The 26,511-nt window shown below is 44.9% G+C and overlaps 1 protein-coding gene across 3 annotated transcripts in view; it reads right to left on the bottom strand.

Annotated features, from left to right (window-relative positions):
• Window positions 1-26,511, bottom strand: part of PRKCA (protein kinase C alpha) — a 400,238-nt gene that overhangs the window by 116,583 nt on the left and 257,144 nt on the right. For all 3 annotated transcript variants that reach the window (XR_002084981.2, XM_019466454.2, XM_019466455.2), the window contains exons 4-5: window positions 12,752-12,863; window positions 9,187-9,315 (exon numbers count right to left, since the gene is read on the bottom strand). Coding sequence is in view for 2 of the 3 variants with exons in the window: in XM_019466454.2 (XP_019321999.1) it covers window positions 9,187-9,315; window positions 12,752-12,863 (241 nt within the window). In the remaining variant the exon portion in view is untranslated. The remainder of the gene's footprint in view (window positions 1-9,186; window positions 9,316-12,751; window positions 12,864-26,511) is intronic.

Genomic DNA, 26,511 nt, shown 5'->3' with positions numbered 1-26,511 from the left:
TTTATTTCCAGCCATCATCTAAGCCTTGGGAAACGGAGGCTGGGGGGCAATGACGACAGACCCTCACTCACGATGGTGCCAACGGCGCTGTAGGAATTACAGGGGCCGCAGGACTGTCACAGAGTAGTCTCCCCTGTCAGTTAACTGCAGGGCGGAAATGTGAAGTTGCAAACACTTCAGCAACAGTGTGGGTCGCGTCTGCGCCGAAGGGAAGGGGTCGTGAGCTGGTACGTAATTTCTCAGCAGAGCCAGGGGCCGGCTGCGTGAGAGTATGGGAGGCTGGTGCCCGGGGCCTGGGGTGGAGTCTCCTCCACTCTGCAGCTGCGTGACCTCGGACAGGCCCCGGGGAGCTCTTTCAGCCTGTCTCCCCAGTTACAAAATGACGATAACGACGGCACTTTTCTCGAAGGGTTGTGGTGAATTCATATACAAAAAGGCTTCCAATCAAGACCCGGTACATGGAAAGTACTGATCGACGTTGCCTTCTCTTCTCACAGGACCCAGGTGCTCAAGAAATACTGGTAGTTTCTCTGTTTTGCTCCAAGGTCCCCTTTTCCACATCTGCTACTTGTGTTTTGACCGGCTGCAAGTCCACCAGCATTCCCATCGGGAGCTCTGATGTTGGCTCACCTGGGGGCTTCCTTCCAGCTATGAGTGATCTCCACAGACAGCAACAACAAGTTCCACCTTATCATTGCCCAGGGTTCTGGGAGTTTGGTTTAAATAATTTCAAACCAACTGCGAAGTCAAAAGAACAGTACCACAAACACCTGTATGCCATTCATCTAACTTCACTACGTATCAACATTTTGCCACACACGCTTTCTGTGTGGGTGTGCATGTGCCTACCTGTATTTTCAGTCTTTTGGTTTGTTTTTCCCAAACCATTTGTAGGATAAGTGGCAGACATCAAGAAAAGTCACCCCAATAGTACTTCAATAATGCCTTCCAAAATCTCATCACCATTATCGTCCACAAATTTCACACTGATAAAAACATCTAAAATACTGTCCAGATTCACATTCTCCCCAAACTGTCACCCCAAGTCCTATTTATAGCTATTTGTTTTAGATCCAGGACCCAATCAAGACTTACAGATTATACTTGGTTGCCATGTTTCCAGGTTCCTTTACTCAAGAACCATCCCATTGACGGTTTTCGTTTCTCTAGACTCAGGCACTTTGAAAAGTCCAGATTGGTTAACAAGTAGAATGTCCTAATATCTGGATTCATTTGCTTCATACCCCCCATGATTAGATTCAGGTTATCAGATTTTGGCAAAGATACTTGATAGGCCATACTGTGTATCTTCTGTTACATCACCCTAGGAGGCACATCCTTTCAGTTGGCCGTGGGTGGGGGAGGCGGAGCTTGATCACCTGGTTAAGGAAGCATGTATCAAGTGGAGAACAGAACTCACTGGAAAACATTAAATCCAAGCGACAGCATTTTGACTATTTACCCTTAGTGGGCTATCATTTAAGGATTTTTAAGAACTGCGATAATATCTCGTGTTTATCCTTTTTTTAAAGTTTGTTTATTCTGAGAGAGAAGGAGAGTGAGCACGCATGAATGGGGAAGGGGCAGAGAGGGGGGAGAGAGAGAATCCTAAGCAGGCTCTGCACTGGCAGTGCAGAACCCGATTTGGGGCTCAAACTCATGAAACGTGAGATCATGACCTGAGCCAAAAACCAAGAGTTGGACGCTTAACCGACTCATCCGCCCAGGCGCCCCAAGAAATGCAATAGAATCTTGAACTTTATGGAACTGGATTGTTCTTAGAGTCACCAGTAACTGTATGAATTCTGAAATTCTGCTGCACATCATGTGGGGAAGAGCAAAGGATAAACTTATTGATGTCATCAGGAACCAGGGATCAGGAGGTGGAAGAGAAAGGACTGGAGAAAGGTAAGGAAGAACCCGGGACAATCAGAACCAGAGGCACTAGTGTGCAGCCATTAAAAGAAAAAAACAAAAAGATTCTGCCCTGTGTCTACTGCAAGGACTGAGAAGCCGTAACACCCCAGGAGCAAGGAGCACCCCAGCACCTAGACACCTAGACTTCGGATTCTTATTTCCCAGTTAAAAAAAGAAAAAAGTACCCAGGGTTACTCAGAAACATGAAGTACAATGGGAACTCTCCTGTTCCAGAAAGAAAGGAAGTGTTAACAAAAAGAAAAAAAGAAAAAATAAACCCTGGTGGGTCATGTCAAAAGGTGAAGGGGGCTCTCACTGGCCATATTTTGAATAATCTGAACAGAAAAAAATTGACAGTCAAAAAGAACTTGTGGGCTCAAACTGCCACTTAAAAAAATGTGGGGGGCGGGGGTAAATGAAAAGCTTTTCTTTCAGACAAATGCCAGCAAATGATCGTAGAAGGAACTGCAGAATTAGAGAGTCACCACTGTGCAACCATGAATGTGATAACTGGTCACGGCCCCTCCGTGGATGCTACGACCCCTGGATGGAAGACTGCTGGTCTCCAAATAGGACACCCAGACTCCTTATTAATTATAAACAGAAAAAGGTGCCTCTGTAGTGGAGGGGTCGAGGAAAATACCCAAACTAGGTGATCAATGGAGTCTCACCAGTAACGGACAATGTGGATACCCCCGAGGGTAAGCCGCTTCTTGCTGACCTCTCTCTATCCCAAACCCCAGGCCAGCTCCATCGGCTGCATTACCTATCGTGCTCCTGGGCTGGATCCAGATCCCGCAGCCAAGATTTTATTTCGTAGAAATTACCTCTGAGTAATAGCTTCTCCTTTAAGCAAGCAGCTCAGGCCAACTCCTCCTTCCTGGCAGCCTCACGCTGATTATTTTATTCCACAAGCCTGTCCGCCATTGGGGGAAAGATCCCTACAAAGCTTTTAGGAACCAGTGGACCACCTGCTCCGCCCCCTTTCTCGGCATTGACAAAGAAAGTCGAGGGTCACTGTGAACCTCAGGGTGAGGTCCGGAGTTCAGGCTTGGAGACTGATGCTCTGTCCTTGTTGAAAACCTAGCCACTTGCAACTTAAAATCCTCCTGTTTCAAAAAGACATATTTAACCCAGAGCCCATACTCCATGACCCCTAAGAACTGTGCAGTCTGTAAACCTGAGGACTGTAGCCCTGATCCCCTGAAAATGGAAAGAAGTTTCCTTCCAGCTCTCCCCACCTGACACTCAAAATTTGCCAAATCCTGGACTGTGTCGAACCTCCTGAACACTCTATGTCCTTCCACAGCTCTGCACCTGTATCTGAAATGCCTTCCTATCTTCACGGTCACCTGCTACATAAAGCTGTCTGCAGCTTTCACAGGGCAGGTGAGGTGTCGCTCACCCAAGCTCTGACCACCCATGAAGGCATCTGGCACACTACCGGTCATTCTTCATTTTTTTTTTTAAATGACTTAATTCCACCTGCCCCCTCCCCTCCAAAGATCACACGTTCCACGATAAAAGACATGTCTTAATTATCTTTGCTTCCTTGGTGCCTTGAGAGAGCCTGACACATGTTCAATAGATGTATTAACGAATGGATGAATCAAAGGATGATTATGACACAAAACTGAATCTCATTGCCTTGACTCTGCAGCCTATGTGCTAACAAGAGAGAAAAATACACGGAGGGAATATAATTTAAGAACAATACTCGGGGTGCCTGGGTGGCTCAGTTGGTTGTTTTCGATTTTGGCTCAGGTCATGATCTCACAGTTCATGGGTTCGAGCCCCGCATCAGGCTCTGTGCTGACGACTCAGAGCCTGGAGCCTGCTTTGGATTCTGGGTCTCCCTCTCTTTCTACCCCTCCCCCTGTTCGTTCTCCATCCTTCTCTCTCAATAAATGAATAAGCATTAAAAAAAAAAAAAGTTAAAAAAAAAACAACAACAATACCATGACCACAAGTTTCGACTGCTGGGGTGGTGAGGCATGGGCACCAAAATGCACACAGCCTCAGAAGGCAGAGAAGGATGTGACCTTTCTGCTTCAGGGAGTCCCAGATCCTGCCCCCGGCCCTCCCCTCCCCCACAGAACTCAGTGGAGAACTTCGATCTCCACGCCAAATTAACCACCCAGAGTATTTGAGAAAATGAGACTCTTCTGCAGAATAATCTATTTGTGGGAGACATGTGTTCTTGGAGAAGCTGTAAAGCATATGATCTTTTTTCCATTTACTTACAACATTAAATTGAAAATTTGTTCCCACAAGGGAATTTTTTTTTTTTACCATTCCTCCAAAAGCCAAATAAAAGAGCGCACAAGAATGTAGAAAACCTATTAAAACCGCATATTGAAAGAAATAAAAATGACACAGTTCAGATAACATCAGCGCCACTGCCCAAAGGCAAAAAAATAAAAATATACCACTAACGCGGAGCCCTTTCCCACGAATACTGTACCAAGCTAGAAAGGAAACTCATCTCTGGTTTCAAAAGGCAGATTTCTGTCCCAAAGCAGGAGTCTATTGGGAGTTTCTATTTTAATTTGGGAATTAGTTTCAATTTGAGCGATTCTGCACAGGTAAAAATGGAGATGAGCTGATCTAACCATTAACACAGCTGCTCAGGGTTTAAAAGCGTTTTCCAAGACAGCACTTGCACTGGGACATAAGCTCCACTCGTGATGGTTCACTGTGTATACCGGGTTCTTCCAAGTGTCTGCGGTTCTCAGTCTCCTCCATGGCGTATCATTTAGCACCCACGTAATCAAGCATTTAATTTTACATGCGCTTGGACTATTAATTCCTTTTAAAGTTACTTTCTTTCTCCCCTGGCTTTAAGTCTCACATTTGGACCTTCTGCACCTTCACAGAGCCTGTGGAGTGAAGATGGGCTTGCTATTTATTCAAAAGGAGCCCCTTTAATAGGAGAGAATTGGGAGGTTCGCAGCCTCGGGGCTGAAAGCCCCCCGGGGCGTCGGACGTGGACTGGAGCTCTACCGCCATCACTTTCCATTTTGTTACAATTTCTTCCCTTCTCTCAGCTCATTCGCACGACTCGAAAGCAAGGATAATAATAGCAATTTGTGGCACTGTTTGAGGGGTCACTGGAACAAGGAAGAGAAAGCACTCAGCACGAAGAAAGGTCCAGTCTTATAAACACTAAGTATAGAGTACGTACTCAATAAATGGTAGCTACTGTTATTTAAAATGCGTTAAGACAAACTTGTGCCTGAAACTACTAGGTTAGGAGGTTGGGCAGGTAATGCAGCAGGGGGGTGGGGGTGGGGGGATCACCAGTAGGTTCTGCTCCAAAGGGGCTTCAGGCTGTAGTTCTTGTAGTCTTTTCCCACTGGAATAAGAGACATCAGAAGTCTTCTCTTTGGCTCTTTTTAAAGCAATTTCTAGTGACTAACTACAGCTACACAGGCACCTGTTTTCTAGAAGTTTATCAGGTACTATTTAAAAACATGTCTACTGGGGTGTCTGGGTGGCTCAGTCAGATAAGCGTCTGACTGCAGCTCGGGTCATGATCTCACGGTTCGTGGGTTCGGGCCCCGCGTCGGGCACTGTGCTGACAGTGTGGAGCCTGAAGCCTGCTTCAGATTCTGTGTCTCCCTCTCTCTCTGTTCCTCCCTTGCTCATGCTCTCTCAAAAATAATATCCAAAAAATAATAAAAATTAAAAAGTGTCTACTTTGATGCTTCAACTATGGTCACAGAAGAACGTTAATATGGCAGAAGGGGACTAGGTGAAGGGAACCCTGTACTACTGGAATTTTTATTTTCTTTGCATTTGGACGGTAAGCTCTACTTATGTTTTTTTTGTGTTCTCATTACATTAAGGTTAACTCTGATTCTGGAAATCTCAAATTACTCTAAATTAAAAGTTCTGGGCAAATGATTATTACTTAGTTCCTTGAGTTTGGGGCTTTTCCTACTTAGGATTAGGTTTCCTTGACATAAATGATAACCATATTTAAAAAAAATAGATATGCTATGAATTATGTGTTCCCCCAGAATTCATATGTTGAATCCTTAACCCCTAAGGTGATGGGAACCCCTAACTGCTTGAATATGGGGCCTTGGGGAAATAATGAAGTCATGACAGCAGGGACCTCACGATGGGATTGGTGCTTTTATAAGAAGACACACCAAAGAGCTTACTTCCTCTCTCTTTCCACTCCCAAGTGATGACATAGCTAGACAATCATCTACAAACCAAAATAAGAATCCTCACCAAGAACCTTGATCTTGGACTTCCCGGCTTCCAGAGCCGTGCTAAAGAAATGTTTGTTGTTTAAGCCACCTAGTCTATAGTATTTACTATAGCAGCCAGAATTAAGACGAGGTTCCAATTCTTACTGATACTATCGTTGAAATCTACTTCTAGCAATTAAACACTTAACTACTAAATTTACCACCTACTTGACTTGGCATGAGTCACTTAATTTTTTTGTACCTTCATCTATAAAGTAAGGGTAAGAAAGTAAACTTCCACACAGGTTCGTAGAATTTAACCAAGCCAGGTGCTTAGAAAATGGCCCTTTGGCACTGATGGGCTCAGCTGGTTGAGCGTCTGACTCCTGACTTCAGCTCAGGTCATGATCCCAGGGTCATAGGATTGAGCCCTGCTTTGGGCTCTGTGCTGAGTGTGGAGCCTGCTTGAGATATTCTCTCTCTCTCTCTCTCTCTCTCTCTCTCTCCCTCCCTCCCTCCCTCCCTCTGCCCCTCTCTACCACTTTCTCTCTCTCAAATTAAAAAAAAAAAGGAAGTACCTCCTTTGTGGGCACCACTCACGTTAGCTGCTGTTGCCATTATTATGAAGCCATTGCTGGATTCACATTCCTAGAGCTAGATCTAGGCAAACCATTTTAGACTAATTCTCAAGAGACTTGACTTAGATTGTTGCCGTAAGCTACGCTCGTTGGCTTTCCTGCGTGAAAAGTGTAACTCAATGAAGGGTGTTGTCTCCTAAGATGATCTTACAGTTGTGAATCAGGTTCAACTGTAGGCAATGGTGGGGCAGTTAGTGTGGGAGCCCTAGGACCACACTCCTTGCTGACCCTGCAGGATGGGACCTGACCTTTCTCTTCTGTACCCTGTGCCACTCTAGCCAGGCATCTGTGCCCCTCGGTGCAGTTTTACACGTGCAAGCCTCTCAAGGCTCAGAGTAGACTGCAGAAAACCCGGGCAGCACCACATGGTTGCTGCTTTTATGCCAGGAGAAGGCATGGGGCAGGTGCAGTGTGCAGGGTGCTTTGCTGTATTCGGAAACAGGGTGAATGAGAGCTGAACACTTAAAAACCCTGCCCCGGCATTCCGGTCTCACAGTGGGCTGTGCACCTCACAATTAGGCTCCGACTGTTCACCTGCGATGTCTATTATATTGCCAACAGCAGTAGCTTTATAAAGTGAAGGAAAAACACTGAAATGTTTAGCCAATAGGCAGTCTACATTATGCTTCTGAATCCCTTACCACGCACTGCTTTATGGTCATTTTCTCCCAAACTGCACACTCCCTGCTCCCAGCACATGACTTCGACGAGGCAAGAGCCTCAGTAGAAAAAAGAGCAAGGGTAAAGGTGTGACGGTACCGACATTCTCATGGCCCCCAAGGCATGGCCCCTGTCCCTCTGTCACCGGGGGACACTCTCATGGCCCCCAAGGAGCCTCACTTCCTCCGGGCAGACAGCACTGGTGCCCTCAAGGCCAGAGGGGCGCTGGCCGCGAGCCCAGAGGGCAGAGTGGACCCCACCAGCAGCGCCAGTCCAATCAAAGGGAAACGGAGGTGAGAGCCGCGGCCCCAGAGGCGAGGGTGCAAAGCAATGGTCTGAGAAAACGAAGGAACGTCCCTAAAACCAAAAGGTCAAAAGAGATTGTGTGCCCATGACAAGGATGTGATTCATAAATCGGTCTTGACCCTTAGCGACGTTTGGTTTGTTTCACAAGGTGACCCCAGAGGCGAAGCGTGTTGACCCTTTCTTAGCAGCACCTCAACATCTTTTGATTTTTCTCTAAATTCTTACCTGAGGGGGCAGCACTGGGTAGAGAGGTGGATTATTTTTCAAACTAAGAAATACGTGAGGATGTTTTCAGCAGAGAGCTTCCTCTGGAGCTCCTCCTCTCCCCACCCCCCACCCCCTTCAAGGGACCCTGCCAGTCCTCCTTCTACAGTACCTTCCGTTATTTACAAATAAATAACAACACGGTCTTTCCATTTGTTTGATAGCTTAAACTTTCTAAATACAAATGGAAACGTAATACCTTCGCTATTCAAATGAAAACGAACACCCCTGGGAGAGAAAAGAGAGGGTATGGTAGCACACGAGGGAACCCCAAGGACACAGAAACAAGGCAGAAGGCTGACTTGGACCGTAAAACCATAAATCGACACGGAGTGGACCACAGAAAAGATCGGCCAAGTGTCTGAGGACACATGATGAGTCCCGGGCCAACAAGTCTCTAGGACGACTTGTTTCTGGGTATCTTGTGGAGATACCCAGAGTGGATCTGGTGGGAAACCAAAGGAAAGGCCATGCTTTGGCACAGCCCACACAGACACAGCCCCGGGGAGGGAATGTTCTGGGCCGTGGGCAGGGAATCCTGGTCCCCCGACTGCACTGTTTACAGGCGGCACCCTTGGTGCCACAAGGAGAAGCAGGGGGTCTGGAGTCGAAATGGCACAGTTCCACCCTGGCTCCTCACCTGCTCTGTGACATTCCCAATTTCTCATCTCTCTCTGCCTCGGTTTCCTCCTCTGGGAAATGAGGCCACTGTGCGGGTGGTTGAGAGGACTAAATCAACGATCTACGGTGAAGGTCTTAGCACCTGATGCAGAGGAAGCGTAACTTGATAACGTGATGGCTGTTTCCTGTTTCCTGTTGGTGTCCTCATGAGGGTGGGCTGATCGGGTCACCGCAGCCCGAGGCCATTACACATCTGGACCATCCACCCATCTCCCCCCACCCTGGTGCACTCCCACCGACGGCATTTTGTTTAATTGGCTTCCCTGTCCCCCTGTCACCGGGGGACGGTACACGGGCCGTGCCGTCAGAGCACCTCCGTCTCCACGGCAGTTCTGACTCTAAGGCACTGGAGCAGCTGGGAAGTCGGCACACAGTGTGGTCTCTGGGGAGGCGTGTTCATGGGAAATCGGTGGCTCGGAGTCTGACCAGCTCCGAGGCGGTGACGGACCCTCTTGACCTTGACCCCAACGCCCTCGGAGAAGCTGCGCATGCCTCACACCTCCACGAGCATGCCTTACCTGTGACGTGGAGCTTTTCATCGGTGACCTCAGCCTTCAGGTAGATCCGGCCCCTCTTCTCTGTGTGGTCCATCCCACAGAGGCTGGGGACATTGATCACACACTGCTTGTGCACGTTCATATCACAGGCTGTGAATCAAGAAAGCAAAGGGTAAGGCTGGACATATGGGCTCAAACCATCACCTCCTCAGTGTTTTGCTGTATGAGCACAAGTGAAAATGAGCTACCCTCTAACTCGATACTTTGCTATAATGTTTTTGGTGACACCAAGAACTGTTAGCAGATGTCCCTTACCACACAGGCTCCGTGTGACAATATCCTTAAAATACCCGTGCCATATTTGTCCAGTCTTAACTGAAGCAAAATACCCCTGCCTGCTCGTCTGTGGATGCTTCAGATATTTCACACTGTACAGAACGCACACAGGTAAATGCATACAAAGCACAGGCTGCTTAGTATTTCATGCACGCAGAGGCAAATTATATGCACATTTTAAACAGAGGATATTCTTTGCCAAATAATTTCTTATGCCTTTCTGAGCTGACCACTCAGCAAGAATATGAGTCCGTGGGGCAAGTACAGGAAGTTTGGAAAATTTCTTGCCTTAGTTAACTCTGTATCTCTGAGAAGGCTTCGGTACGTTGCATTCTTTTTTTTTTTTTTTTTTTTTAAGAACTTGTATTTGAGATTTTAAACCTGTCTTCAAATATTTAAATATTATTCTAAGTAAAACAAATACACGCCTGGCATGCTGAGCCATTCCTTACCAGCTGACATTACGTGGGTGAGATAGGGAGGAATAAAAAGATCAGTCTTAGTGCCGTGAACCAAAGAAACTCTGGAGAGAATCCTGTGTGCTGAACGCAAACATGAGTGCCTGTGTAGGTGTTCCAGCTCCGTTGTCCTTGTCCCTTCAGGCTGCCAAGAGGAGTGATGGCCACTGGACTCCTCACACGCCCCCAACGGGATGCTACGAGGCTCTTCCGTAGCATTCAAGGTGGAGCCTTCGTGTTCGTTTCATTTTGAGTGTTTAACATGGTGAGGTAAATTGCAAAAAGCATCGCAAATAACATAGACTTGCTATAATTCAAGGCGGAAAGGAGGATAATGGTCACAAATGAGGAAAGGACAATCACCCGATTCACAAACGTGAATTCTGTTTAGGTTTCTATTTCTGAAGCTAACCATTCAGAATCAAGCACCTTGAGGCAGCCAACAGAAACGCTTCTGAAAAGGTGTGCTATCCATCGGACTTGTATTAACCACATCCTATCTGTAAGTGCCTGGGCAGAATTGTAACTTGGAAGAAATAAACGCCAGCCTCTCTGCAAATGACAGGCACAACAGGGACGCAAAAGTGCCCTGGGTTGTATCCCTGTCTTGACTCCCCCATTAGCAGCTTTGAGATCTTGGAAAACTCAAGTGTTCCGTCTGATCCCATTTCCTACTCTGCAAACCAAGTGGCTGCTCTGGACAGTGGTTGCTAAGGTCGTTCCCCTACCAAGCAGAATTGCACACAGTATTGTAACCCTACGACGTGTGAGGCACAGAAAGAGATACCTTCTCTGCGGAAGTTAAGGGAGGTGTTGGGGTCCTGGCACCCGTGAGCTTCTTGGCTTCCCTTGAGGAAGGAGCACAGGCCCCAGAAGCCATACGACTCCAAGGAAAAGAGCTGACCACAAAACAAAACCAAACAAAAGCACTGGCCCAGTTCAGCGGCTTTCAAGATTTTTTAGTAGCGGGACCCATTTTTCCAACAAAATCTTAAGCAGAATCCCAACATATAAACCAGATGAGTGTTCCTTCATTAGCATAAGCCTAGTTAATGAATTCAAATTGGTACCATTTATTTGGTATAAGGACATTCGTGGATAACCTATAGAGCCCCCTGGTCCAAACAGAACCGTGAAACCAGCTGTCTCGGTTCAGCCCTGACAGGGCACTTACTTCTGTGCTTTGTTAAAGTTGTCCCGCAGCCCCAAATCCAGACTCAGAACAGAAGCATATGTAGAGATGGTAAATGTCGTTCGACAACATACAACCGGGTTGGCTCTTCGGTTAAGTGGATTCGGCAGCAGAAACTTGGCTGCACGCTCAGCCCCGTGAGTAAAGCTGGCAGAACACGGTCTCCACCATCATCTCCAACTTGTCAAGCTTGAGTGTGTAACACACTGAATGAAGTGTTCACTCTTGTTCCAAGTTTTAAAATACTTAGGAGTGTATTTACAAATGCACTTAGAATTCACATTCGCAGAATCCCTGAAAAACCATGTCTTTGGAATCCCAGGGTTTCTCAAAACACAGAAAACCACTGGTCTGGATCATCACAAAGGTTTTGTTTAGGCTATTAAATTTGACAGCTCTCTAAGGTGAAGAACCCCCATGTGCTGAGAAACCATCCATCTGTTCTATAATGTTCACTTAACCTTGATTTGTATATACACCACCTTCGTTCCATGCAGGACACACAAAGCTTTTGGCCATAATAGCAACATTTAATGAATGGCAATATATTGATGTTTCCCCAACACTCTCCTGTCTACCAGAAAAACAGGTTCGGTAATTACCTTTTTGTGTCCTAAAAGTAGAAACCATTATTGAAACAGATAAACAGCCTGGAGAATCTCATAAGAACGATCAAAACAAAGAGTTTCCATAGTTGTTTTCCTTCTACCTGGTGCTTGATGACAATACATGCAGGGCAAAAAAGGAGAATGCAGGGGGGCTGATGCCTTGTCCATGGTCTTCGTGACTCCATCTCTAACCGGACTGACAGAAACTTGATCTGTCCATGAACGTGCAGGGTGAGCAAACTTAAGATGTCTGGTTTTTATTTTCATTGTAGTTTCAGTTTTAAGGAGAGCCTACTGGATTTTTCCACAGTCCACCCACTAATTAGAGACACAGGAAGATAATGACTAGGGTTGCTTAGCTTATCGTGAAGCCTAACCAAATGTGGAATCTGGAGGTGGGGGAGTCTACCTTCAACACATGGCATTTGCTTTGGGGTTTGAGTAGCCTGCATTTTACAGTGATGGAAGATTTCCACCACAAAAGACTGTGACAGTACTAACTTCATTTATAAATCGGGTGTTCTTTGTGTGTGTGTGTGTGGGGGGGGTTCACAATCAGGCAAGTAAGTAGTTTAATAAATCAGAACACTGACAGTGGAGCGATCCTATACTTTTCTGGTGTGGTATGTATTTGAACGGGTTCTTTTTATTTATTCAAAAAAATCTTTTTAAATGTTTATTTTTGAGAGAGAGAACGAGCGAGCATGAGCCGGGGAGAGGCAGAGAGGGAGGGAGACACAGAATCCGAAGCAGGCTCCAGGCTCCCAGCTGTCAGCACAGAGCTCGACGCAGGGCTCGAACTCACGAATGGTGAGATCATGACCCGAGCTGAAGTCGGACACTTAACCGACTGAGCCACCGAGGTGCCCCCGAATAGGGTTTTTTTATTGATGAGTTTGTGTTGAAAAGTTACTAAACCCGAAGTGCTCTGCAAACCCTGCACGTACACGGCAGAGCCTCACCTCATCTAGTGGAAAAGAAAACTTACTTACTGTCACATTTCATCCCTTGATGGATAAGTCCATACAGCAATGACCCACAGTGATCACAGAAGGTGGGGCTTCCATAAGTGTGGATTTTAAACTTGTGCTTGCTCCTGGGGTCCTGGTGGGGAGAAGAAGCGCATTGTTCAGTCCAGTCATGAAAGAAACACATTTTTGGACTAAGCCAAGTTCAGGCCCTGCCTCTTCCCCTCCCCACGTCGAGGTTCAATAGAACCAGACTGTGCACCATTCTCTGGGATAATTGCACGGGTGGTGGTGACTTTGCCACGCTGAGTTTTTATGAGCTGCCCACTTTGAGCCATATAAGAAATACCCATGTTTCCTTTCTTTATGGGGTGTAATTTCCACACACCAGGGTTTTCACCAATGTTACCACCTTAGGACCTAGAATCATAATAGTGCTGGAGGGCAAGCACAGTGTTTTAGATGCCATGGTATTTATTGCTGGGTCTCTCGCGCCTAGCACAGGCTGCAGCACAAGGTAGATACAAAATCAGGGTGTATTTGTGAAGCTGAACGGAATGATCCTGGATCTGCTTAATGGAGTATGGGTGATCTCCTTTTGGGCGAGTTTTCTAGAAGTACAATATTAAGACCAGATATGCACCCAAACCAACAGAGACATCTTCCTGCTTCTGCACTATTTCCCGTAACATTATATGCATTTGCACAGGGAAGCTCCAAGGTAATCAGGTGAAAATTGGAAATGCACTGAAAGTATACTCCCCGTGGCCCCCTGCTGCCACCTCATTACTTTCCCTAGCATAACATACAAATTACTGAAGGTACAAAACAGCTTTCTCTCAAATAGCCTTTCTGTTCCTCAATCCATAGACAGATCGCAGATAAGGAACTAAACATTATATACAGCCTAGTAGAGTAAGTAAAGAGCATGGGCCCTGCAGTCAGACGGCTTGGGTTCAGTTCCAGGGTGACTACCTCTGAGAAGCGGGACCTCGGACAAATATCATTTCCTCCACAACTGCAAACTGGGAAATTAACAGTACCTATCTTACAGAGCTGTTACGAAGACAAGTCAGTCTTGTTAAATGCTTGGGTGGGTCTATCTGGGTAGATTAGCGCCTCTGCTTCTTGGACCTCCATTACTAATATGCAAACGTAGAGGGTTGAGCAGAAAGACTTTCATGTCCTACTTGAAATATTAAAAAAAATTTCAGGGGCACCTGGGTGGCTCAGTCGGTTGAGCATCTGACTTCGGCTCAGATCACGATCTCGCGGTTTGTGAGTTTAAGCCCCGCATCAGGCTCTGTGCTGACAGTGCTCTGGATTCTGTGTCTCCCTCTCTCTCTGCCCCTCCCCTGCTCTCTCTCAAAAATAAACAAACATTAAAAAAAAAAATTCATACTCAAGTCTGTTTATCAGGGCACTTCCTTGTTGAATTCCTCCTCCTGAATCATTTTTGGTGGCCCAATCAGCTGTAACTACAGAGCTGCCATTGACTGAATTAAGAGAAGACAAAAGAGGAACAAGGTTTTGGGGATGGGCACGAGGTCAACAGCTCCACTGCAGACAAGGTAAGCTTGACTTATCCCGTTAGTCTAGTGCTGTGTATACACGAAAGAAAGATACTCTTGGCTTTTGACTTTCTAAAAGCCTAGATGCTGGTGGTGACTTGAGGGAATTCCAAAGGTGATTTTGATTCTATGAGATGACTTATCTTTTGGTTGACTTTAGAGTCTAAAATCTAGGCCACATATGCCAATGAATTACACAGCTGACCCTTGAACAATGCGGGGGGAAGGAGGGAGTTAGGGGTATCGACACCCACTCCCCCACAGTTGAAAATCCATGTATAACTTTGACTCCTCCCAAACTTAACTACTAATAGCCTACAGTTGACTGGAAGCTTTACCAGGAACATAAAATAGTCGATTAACACATATTTTGTATGCTATAGGTCATATATACTGTAGTCTTGTAATGAAACTAGAAGAAAAAAAATGTTAAGAAAAACAGAAGAGAAAGTAATACAAAATCTATGTATATGTGGATTCATGCAGTTCAAATCTATGTTGTTCAAGCATCAACCATAATTACTTTTTAAAGTCATAAAACTTAAAATTCTAGAATATTTCAATCACGCAGAATCTTATAAAGAATATTACACTAAACATGCAAGCACCAGACTTGATGCATGTTAACATTTCATTTTTCACTGTATTATTATCTTCAGTCTGCAGAGGCATTAGTGACCTTCAAAGTCACGTGGCCAGGGAAGGGCTCAGATAGGATCCGACCAACGTTTGCATCTTTAACACTGATTCCCATCCAAGAGCTTTGAAAAAATCCATCCAGGATCTTAACATAGTTTCAAACAAAGTTTTATATTTTCAACACATTTTTTAAAACAAGCCTACTACCTGTTTTGTAAATAAAGTTTTATTAGAACACGGCCATGCTCACTCATTTATATATTTTCTGTGGCTACCATGGCCGAGTTAAGTAGTTGTGACAGAGCCCACAAAGCCTAAAACATGGCTACAAAGCCTAAAATGTTAGCTATCTGGCCCTTACAAAACAAAACAAAACAAAACACAACAAAACACAACAAAACACAACAAAAAACTTTGCCTGCCTCTGCTTCAGATCATGGTTTTCAAAATATGGTCTCCACAAGGCACCAGCATCACCTGGAACTTGTCAGAAATTATTTAGCCCTTCTCCATACTGAATGAATCAGAAACTCTCTACGTGAGGCCTCAAGGTTCATGGTTCGACAAATCCTTCAGGTGATCCTAATGTTGGCAGGCACATAAAGACTGAGGGCCTTTAGAACGTCATTTGGTAAAGATCTAGTAAGTGCCTAATAGGTGCTAGGTACAGGTGTGTGCAGATGATTAGCAATATTGAGGTAGATCATTAGTTTACTTTCTAAATGTCTCTTAGGGTGTGAAAGATCAATGCCATCCTTGAGAGACTATTTTCCTTAACAAATAGTAGCTGTGAATATGGTCCCAAGTATGGGCTTAGCCTTCCTCCGTCAGAGCATCCCACCATTTCTCCAATCTCCCAGATGTTAGGCAGAACGTCAAGGGCACAGAACAATGTCAGGATCAATTAAAAGTTCTCATGTTGACAGTAAAGGTTACGTCCCACCACGTGGAGGGCAAACAGGGTGCTAGAGGAAAGGAATCAGGCAGTTCTCCCTGCAGAAGGAAGGCATCAACAGCAGGCACTAAATAAGGCACGGCAGCTCACGCACAGCCCTCTGGAACCTGGGTGTGTCAGGCAGCTCCAGGGCGGCTGTCCTGCCAGTCGGTTGTCACTCAGATCTCTGTTTATGTGGCACACAGGCAACTTGCTTCACTTTTCAGGAAAATCTAAGTCCTACTCATCTGGTCCCCAAATGGCATCTTTAGGCTCTAACCGTTTGGAGGTGTAGGAAGAGAGGAAACCATCACTTCCACCTTCTGTAGAAGAGTGGAGGATGACCAAGTCTTGGGAGTCCTCACACTCCAAAATCATGAGTGGCCAAAGATCAGGTCTATGATAACGACAGTGATAACTGTCAACCTGTTCGTTGATCATCAAGTGCGTGCAAGTGTTTTACAAATGACCAAGACCTCTCCTACAAAAAGAGCATTTACCAGGATTCTGGAGACCTGTGTTCTGACTTGAGTCTTGATACAAATTCCAACCTTGGACAAGCCATGTCACGCATTTATAAAGCATAAATAAAGCCAGTCTGCCTGTGTCGTAGTCTGGGGGTGGGGCTTACCTTAGGGAACATGAGTGAGGGCTTTGCAACCTGAAAATCCCTAGACAAATACAAGATTATTACAGTTATACTATCCTTAGAAGGAAACTCCAAGATGCCCAAGGTTTTCCAGTAATAGTGGACGTGGGCCAGAATGGGAAGAGAGCAAGAGGAAAGCTGATCAACTTTGGGGCTCACAGGTGGTTGGGATGGAAGCCAAGTTGGCAACAAGGCAGGCGACTTCCTCTGGGGTCCTGGGCCCCAGACTGGCCTTCCCAGGCAAGTGACCCGCGCCGGGTGGTAAACTGTGAAACCACCCTCCAACCCAACCCGACTGTGTACTGCTTTGCCCATAAGGACAGTTCATCTCTCCCTCCACGGAAATGGAATGCAGGAGCACGGACACTCATTTCCAGTTGAATTAATCTCACCTCCTCTGACAAAAGAAACCACACTGTTAGCTAAAGAGCCATGACTTACGATGATTTACAGAGAACAGCTGTCCTAAAAAGCTCTCAGGTTCTTTCTGTTCCTCTCCATGGCTGCTGGCTAGTGGTGTGCCTGACTTCTTTGGGCTCTGATTTCCTCATCGGGAATCTGAAGGGATTGGGTCAGCACTTTGGAGTTGGTATTTCACGGGGCCCTACAGGTGTCAGGAGATGCCCGTGGGCTGCTGAGGGTCGGGGGAGGGAGGCCACCGCTAAAATGAAAGTTAACCAGGTTGGACGATCTCTGTGATTCAGTCTTGTTTTTAGAAAGAAAAACTATTAATTTTTATTTTGAAACAATTTAAGACTCACAGCAGTCTGTAAAAATAGTACAGGTTGTTCCCATATACGCTTCACCCAGCTTTCCCCAGTGATAACATCGTATATAACCACAATATGTTAGGAAAACCAGGCCTGGGACGCTAAGTGGCATTAACTATAGACTTCAGGGTTTCACCAGATCTTACATGCATAATTCCAATGCATGTATTTTTTTAATGTTTATTTTTGAGAGAGAGAGAGAGAGAGAGAGAGAGAGTGAGCAAGCATGAGTGGGGGAGGGGCGGAGAGAGAGGGAGACACAGAATCTGAAGCAGGCTCCAGGCTCTGAGCTGTCAGCACGGAGCCTGACACAGGGCTCAAATTCACAAACCAAGAGATCGTGACCTGAGCCAAAGTCAGATGCTTAACCAACTGAGCCACCCAGGTGCCCCTCCAATATGTGTATTTTTATTGTACAGCTTATGAACCAAATACACCGTGTACCGAATGGGGAATACAGTACTGTTTGCTGGGTAAATACCACGAATTCAAGTAGACCACCAGCAAAGGAGCGTATATTGTTATCCACCAAATACATAACCCACTGGATCTCGTGACAGGGTGGTGGGAGGGGGAGTCGAAAGATTTATTGGAAAACCAGAATCAGAATGCTTTTCTCAAAGCAAAGAAACCATGTGCTGTTTCCAAACCTTTCTGACCAGATTTTCAAATCAAAAGGATTTCAGGGTGGAGGATAACCGGGCCCCCCCCCCAAGTGACGGTGGCAGCGGGGGGGTCGTGGGCCTTGAAAGGTAAGTTGTGGGCTTCTGGGGGTGCATGTAACCCAGGCTTGTCTCGTGTTGTTTTCGCCGCTCCCTCCTGGCCTAACCTAACCATCTCAGGCCCAAACCCCCAAAATGGCAAATCACTAAGCTGCTTCCTCCTTCCGGGAAGCCTCCCCAGACATGAACACCAGTCACAATTTTTCTCTTTCCACTGGCCTTCCAGAACGTGTGATTTCAGTCTTTAATATGCCACTTACACATTCTGCTGCTTATGGGGTTATTACTTTACCTCCTCTTTCATTTTTTTCCTCATTGTATCACACACACAAGCACATCCCAGACATACACGCAGAGGACAGGACGAAGTCCGAGAGGCCCTCAAGCTCACTGTTGAATTTGCAGCTGGATCAGAACCAAGGCAAGAATTTTTAGTATTATATCCAAGCTCCCTGGGGACCCCAGCAAAAAGGGAAAAGAAACAGAGGCCTCTAGGACTGCAAAGCCACCTGGATACAGTCACCTGTCTTATTTTCCTCTAAAACCATTTGTCTCACGCATGCTGAGCCTTCAGTGAATGTGTACTAAGGTCTTCACAAAAGCTTATTTTTACCACTATGCACCTGAGGATTGGAGATAAAGGAATCCTACATATTACTTATGGTTGAGTCTGACCTTACTTAGACACCCCCCGCCCCCAACAGACACACAAATGGCGGGTATACTCCAGGCCTTCACTATTACAAAGTTACTAAAATTTCCCCCACTTAATGCAATACATATAATCTTACTTTCGACTTCTCTAGACACTGGCAGCCTCTCATTAAGTGGAGTATGAAACCTACTGTCACATGTCAGAAGCCTGACATTATGTTATAATGAAAGGGGGAGCCATTCAGCTCTGCTGTTTCTGTTGTAGACGCAGTTCGAGGGAGAAAAAAGAAGTTTCTGACTAAACCAATTTTCATAGGCACAAATGAAGTCTAACCCGCAAATCTAAATCTAGACCTCTTAGAAAAGAGTAACAAATGAAAATTTCAAGTTCTACTGAAAGCATCTGTGGTCTGTTTCTCACATCTTAGTTTTTATAATACAGCAACTTAAAACTTAATTAGCTTTCCTTGGAGACATTGTTCCACATTTCTACCAGGACTTGTCAGTCTTTTGTCAAAATCACCACCACCATTATGCAATGGGCTGAAAATAAACCCATGGGTCTATGCTGCACAAAATTTTGATACTGATGAGGCCTTAAGTGTCCTGGATGCCTTCTTGTTGTGTTAGCTATAACCATCTAGAAGGTGTGCTCAAGGGAAGTTGTTTTTTTTTTTTTAATGTTTACTTGAGAGAGCGAGTGAGCGAGCAGGGGAGGTCTTGGGGGGGGGCGGGGGAGGGGGCTGGAGGGGAATCCCAAGCAGGCTCTGCATTGTCAGGCCAGAGCCCAATGCAGAGCTGGAACCCACGAACATGAGATCATGACCAGAGCTGAATCCAGGAGTTGGATGCTTAACCAAGTAAGCCACCCAGGCACCCCTCAAGGTACGCTTTAAGCGGTGGCCTTCAAGGCTGGAGTCCTCCAATGTGTAATGTGAAACCTCCAGAGGGTCTAAAGCTCCCTATACACCCATTGGCAGGCAATCAATGATGCTTTTTGATGTTTACAGTTGAACAGCCATCATTTCAAATGCCCTTTTAATTTGCCGAGTAAAATAATGGCAGCCTTTTGGCCGGAGGTCAGCCTGCCTTGGATTTTCCAGCAGTATTTGAAGGTCTCTGAAATGCCCCACAGGTTTCTCACAGAGCACCAAAATGGCTGTCACTGAGGGCCAGAGTTCAGACTTTAAGAGTCTCTTGAAAAGACTGTTTTTAACTGAGAGAAGCCTGTGGGGTGGCTTCCTTAAGCGCCCCAAGCAGTGTGCCTCCTGCAAGCTGCTCCTTCTAAATACCAAGGAAAATTCCCCATGTTCACCATCTGATGTGTTCTCATGAATCATACTGTAAGCCAAGCCTGGGTCTAAATGTCACCCACATGCTGACTATACAAGCAACACCAAGAACACTGCTCCAAGGGTGAATCTGGCATCATTTCTGTGATCTTAAATTTCTTGGGAAATTTTTTTAATAACATTCAAAATTCCTATTTAAGTTGTTGTTGTTGTTGTTGTTGTTGTTACCATGAGAATATAACCAAAACCAGATCATATGATCAGGGTGACTTTATGTAACTTGAATATCACCATAATTATTACACTGGACACCATGTACTGAGCAAGGCTCCCAAATCCCTTCTCAGGCTGCAGAATCGGCCTGGTCCACTGGATATTTGGGTGCACAGCATGCCTCAGGCCTTGGATTACACCGGCTTGCTTGAATGGTGCCTGTCGTAAGGAAGAACCAAGGACCTTGCATTTCTGTTGACAGTTAACTTTTTATCTTAACGTAGCCCTATTTTATTCTGATGAAGAACACACATCTTTACAGGTGAACTAACTTGTCCAATCGGGTTCTGCCAGTGGAGGAATTCTTATGGGTCCTTTGCCCAGTTGTACAAGATGCCGTAACCATTAAATACAAAGCAGCCAACTCTTAAAAAAAAATTCTACATAAATCTCTACCAGCAAGACAATGGCTAAATAAACCAAACGTATTTATACTATGGAATACTACGTAGCAGTTAAATCAAATGAGCTAGGTCTTTCTGTAACCATAACATGGACAGGTCTCTAAGATATACTGTCTAATGAAAAGAGTACACCCGCAGAATGGAACATAAAAAAATGACATTCAGGTAGAAAAACAGAATGAAAGACAACCCCCCCAGATATAAAACAATACAGCCATATATATATATATGCGCCTCTGGGAAAGTGTAGTGACAGAATAGATTTAGAAATGACAGGGAGAGGAGACTACACCTATCTGAAAAGATTTAAGTTAAAAAGAATGAATTCACACAATGCCTCTGTAATCCAAATTACCTTGAATCCCAGCTGAATATATATGGTTATATTTCAAATGGATCATGAGATGCCGTTAGAGGGAGAGCCTGCACGTGTCAAAGGAACTGGGGCACAACTGCTCAACCTGGTGATAAACGAACTGTGTCTATAGCTTTTCCAGCAATCTGCTGAGAAGGTGCCTATATGAGCTCACTCTGCAGATATTTGGAACCAGTAGCCATCAATGAGAGGGAAATCTTTTTTTTTTTTTAATGTTTATTTTTGAGAGACAGTGAGAGACAGAGTGTGAGCGGGGGAGGGGCAGAGAGAGAGGGAGACACAGAATCCAAAGCAGGTTCCAGGCTCTGAGCTGTCCGCACAGAGCCCGATGCGGGGCTCGAACTCACAAGCCGTGAGATCATGACCTGAGCCGAAGTCAGACACTTAACTGTCTGAGCCTCCCAGGTGCCCCGAGAAGGAAATCTTAATTAAAAGCTATAATATAACCACCATCTCCCTGCCTGTAATCAAACTTATATGCTTCCATCATCTTAGGACAAAAACTTGACATATATTGATGTCCTGTCACTTACAGCTTTCAAATTACAAAAGAATCTTTGACGGTTTAGTATGAAATTCTGGTATTAAAATGTTTAAAATGTGCAAATATCCAAGTCACAAAGCCTAATGTTATTCATTTAAAAGTATGGGATCTCCTCTTCATTTCACCCCAAAAATCATTTACTGGACACTTAACTATGTGCCAGGCAACATGTATATGGTGGTAAAGACTTCAGGTGTGGCTCAGGTCGAGTCTCACTTGGGAGAAGCAGAGTTACATTTTATTACCAAATCACTCCTAATTTTCAGTGGCTCAACACAGTAAACATTTATTTTTTTGTTCTTTCTCCTGGGACCCAAGCTGAGAGAGCAGCCCTCATCTGGGATATTGCCAGCCTCATGGCAAAGGACAATGTCAGAACCACTCAACGGCTCTTAAATCTCTGACTTGGAAATGATGCCATCATTTCCGCTCACATTTCATCAGCCAAAGCAAGACACACGGCCAAGCTGGGAATCAGCAGGGCAAGCGTATATAATCCTCTCTGTGAAGGGACAGAAAACATTTTGAGTAGTAATATAATCCACAAAGACACAGAGAAAGCTCACACCCTACTGCCATTTTATAATATTTGAGGAAGGACAAAAGAATGGATTAAGAACTTCAAATCTTGAAAGCTTGTAGGTTTTAAGGTCAACTGAAGATAGTTTTAAGTTGGGGGTTATCAGAGACCATCTACCTTGTAGAGGTTATGTTAGCTTAGCAGCAAAGAACACCCCCATCTCAGTGGCTTATGACAACACACACTTACTTCCCTCTCATGTTGTAAGTCAGGGCTACAGAGTAGAAGCACCTGTCTGCTCATTCTAGGACCAAGGGATGAAGGCTCAAGCATTGTCTGGAATACACCATTACCAGGTAAAGAAAACCAAGAGGTAGAATTGAACAGTGAAATCTGTTAATGCTATTTAAAAACAATAATATTTTTTTCCTGTTTTAAGTTTTTATTTTGAAATAGCTTGAAACTCACAAGTGGTGAAAATAGTGCAGAGAGTTCCTGTGTATTCCTCAACCAGCCTCCCCCCACGCCCGCTGCCTGTGATAATAGCTTACAAAGCCAGAGTAGATGATCAAAATCCAGAAATACAGATATGGGCACAAGATTGTACAGATTTCACCAGTTTTTTAATTTTTTTTAACGTTTATTTATTTTTGAGACAGAGAGAGACAGAGCATGAATGGGGGAGGGTCAGAGAGAGGGAGACACAGAATCCGAAACGGGCTCCAGGCTCTGAGCTGTCAGCACAGAGCCCGATGCGGGGCTCGAACTCATGGACCGCGAGATCATGACCTGAGCCGAAGTCAGCTGCCTAACTGTCTGAGCCACCCAGGCGCCCCAGTTTTTATGTGCACTCATCGAGTGTGTGCATATAATCACATGAAATTTTATCACATTGACAGTCATGATAAGAAAAGCTCCAGGGCACCTGGGTGGTTAAGTGTCCGACTCTTGATCTCAGCTCAGGTCATGATCTCACGGGTTTGTGAGTTTGAGCCCCGCACTGGGCTCTGTACTGACAGCACACAGCCTTCTTGTGATTCTGTCTCTCCCTCTCTCTTCCCCTTCCTGACTTGCACTCTCTCCCTCTCAAAATAAACTTAAAAAAAAAAAAAGCTCCATCACCACAAAGAAGCCCCCTTCTACCACCCCTTTAGGGTCACAAGCTACCTCCCCCCATCCCTAACCTCTGGCAAACACTGATCTGTTCTCTATTAGACGAATTTTTGTAACACTTTTTTAAGCACCACATAATGTTTGTGCTAATTAAAGATTTGGTTAGCTCCAGTGCTGTCGTTTGAAAGGAAAATAAAATAGGAATATAAGAGGCATCTTAATTATGTGAACCCTTGCCAGCCCTGAACAAAGTTATTTGTTTTCTGAAAAAAAAAAAAAAAAATTCATGGCCAAGTTTATATGATGATCTGAGAACAAATCAGAGATAAATGGAAACATATTTATTCAAGAGTCTCCAAGATCCTATCATCTTTGTTTAATTTAGTAAAGACAGAATTGGGTTGTTGGTCATGTGAGGAACCCTGTGTGACATTCTAAGATGGCATGGGACAAATTCTGAAGCCTAGTATTTCAGAGTAGGGAGATGCTTCATCATTGTCATGGACTGGAAAAAGTATAACATACATTTGCAAGAAGGCTGATTTTCATGGCTCCCTATAATGCTGGAAAATTCTCCAGCAGCTGGTATTCATTCAATGATTAAACACAACAGAGGAGACAGATGAATGTATCCTGTTCTCCCTCCTGACTGCAAAGTCCAGAGGGGGCAGGATTCCTTCTTTCCTGAGGTAACTCTGATTCCTTCTCCAGATGGCTCATTACTAATATTACTCCTCCTAGCTCTTAGGAGATATTTACTTCCTGATGGCCAATGATCTTTTCGGTCATGACTGCATTTTTTTTTAATGTTTATTTTGAGAGCGAGTGAACATGAGCAGGGGAGGGGCAGAGAGAGAGGGATTCTCCCAGGTGCTCTGTCAGTGCAGAGCCCAATGTGGGGCCCGATCCCACGAATCGTGAGACCATGACTTGAGCTGAGACCAAGAGTTGGACTCTTAACTGACTGAGCCACCTAGGCACCCCCTTTTTTTAAAAAAATTTTTTTAACGTTTATTCATTCTTCTGAGAGACAGAGCATGAGTGGGAAAGGGGCAGAGAGAGGGAGGCACAGAATCCGAAGCAGGCTCTAGGCTCTGAGCACTCAGCACAGAGCCCGACACAGGACTCAAACTCACAAACTGTGAGATCATGACCTGAGCCGATGTCAGATGCTCAACTGACTGAGCCACCCAGGCGCCCCCCCCCCTTTTTTTTTTTAAAGTACAGCTTATGGTAAAATATCTTAGTCACTTGTTATTTTTTAATTATTTACTCACATGTTCACTTATGTAGATAAAATCATACCCATTATATCAAAATTAGAAAATACAGTTAACTAAAAAGGAAATTACCTATATATTAATATTTTGGTATGTTTCATTCAAGAAAGATGAGTATGTTTTCTTAGAAATCCTACTAAATAGACTGGTGGTCTAGGGTGTTTTTATTTTTCAACAGCTCACTCTGAACATCTTTCCGTGTCCTTAAATACAAAGCAGTATCACATTTTACTGTGTTATTTCGTCACACGGAGGCACCATAATTGACTGACCCAATCTTCAAGTCCTGGACATCAGTAACTACCATAGGTGTCTGTAAACACACACTGAGCAAGTGTCTTAGCGCCTCAGAATAAACGTCCGAAGTAGGAATCTTGGGTCAAAGGGATGAAAACAAAATATTAAATGTAAAAGCTATCTACCCTTTATAAGCCAAGGGTATGATTTTGCTTAAAGTCACTCTGGTCGGGCCCGATGGCTGCTGAGCCTTCTGGCTATACTTACAAGTAACCAGAGTTTTCTCTCTTGGCTAAAAAAGGTTCCTTTACTTCTTGGTTTTTCCTTGATTTTTGTCAGGAGCAGGCATTTGTCCTTGAGTTAGGATTTTCCTCCGGTTACTCCCCGACTGTCGAGAGACTCCACGAAAACGGTGGCTACATATTCCACCTCCCTCTCCAAATGAGGCAGCTCTCTTCTCAAGGATGTACTGTTCTTTATGCTGAGATCTTTTCATTCTTCAGTTTTTGTTTTTGATAGTAAATGTCAAACCATTTGTCACTTAAGGGTGACTGATCTAAAGCCATAAAGTGGCAGAAGATCTTACAAATTAAAAAAAAAAAATCTCTAGCTCTACTCTGCTACAGTCTCTGTGTATTTAGTTTTTCATCGGTGCACCGGGTTTCGTTTCGTAGCAAAGACCCTTCCACCTCGGCCCTCACTCACAGAAGGCACGGCCACGGGGACAGCCGTGTGGTCCCTTAGCACCCGCCTCTGCACTTGCCCCCTCTGTGCCCAAGCATCTCTGCATTTGGTTGCCGTGTGCTGATGGTTGTAGAGCATGCACATCTCAAACAGATGCGTTTCTTTCTACTTTTTTTTAACACTGGGAGGTAACACTAATGCACTTTCTTCCAACTGTGACTTTAAATGCATCCCAGGCAATGAATGCCTCCCAGAACGCTGCCTGAAGAGTGATGGCAAAAACAGTACTCGTTCAGACCTCCCCCACGACTGCATCAGAGACCTCCAATCCTACATCTTAGACCGCCCGCACCATGTATGCAGCTCTTAGGAAAATTTGAAGCCTGCCCTTCCCATGGCAGAGACCTGTAATACACATAGGAATTTTGCTTTTCTGGTTTTTGTTAAGTAAAACAAATACCGAGCAAAGCTATCACCAAGAACATGCTAATATTTGTCCTGGCCAAGAGGGGTGTTACAATCAACGCTGAAATTCAGTGCTGTTTGCTGTACAGATCTTTTCAGTCTCAGTGCCCGCTTCTCCCCATCTGCAAAGGAGGCTAGGAAAAGGTGTCTGGAAGGAGGGGGGAAAGAGAGGGATGTGGCATTTAAATGTGCTTGAGCAAACACCTCTAAACTAATGTTCTTTATATCTGAAGAGACAGAAATACGGTGAAGGCTGGTATTCTTAAAAAAAATTTTTTTTGTTTCTCCTGTTAACTGGCTTAACTTGAGGGGGGAAAAAAAATCAACATTTAAAGGAAAAGGGGAAGCATTACAAAACCAAATGGTAGCAAGTGGTCCCCTATAACCAACCTGAATGCAGCCCTAGACCCTTGTTGCTACACCCATATGCAGATGACTCAGAAACAGATTTCCAGTTTACCTGCTTACCCTTTCTTTCTAATAGGATGCTGTGGTGGGCGGATGAGGTCAGACCACATTAGGTCTCAAAGGACGTGCATTATTTCCCCTTATCTTGTCATATGGCCATGGAGGGTCAAAGGAGGACAGTTCTCAGTTTAAAGATGAAGAAACTGAAGCTCAGGGTTTAAGCAAGATCTGTGGCTCGCAAGCAGTAGA

This window comes from Panthera pardus, unplaced genomic scaffold, assembly GCF_024362965.1.
Source record: "Panthera pardus isolate Hobbes unplaced genomic scaffold, ASM2436296v1 HiC_scaffold_3, whole genome shotgun sequence".
NCBI classification, from domain to species: Eukaryota; Metazoa; Chordata; class Mammalia; order Carnivora; family Felidae; genus Panthera; species Panthera pardus.
Note: the sequence above shows the minus strand (reverse complement) of the source record. Positions and strands in the feature narration are given on the sequence as shown.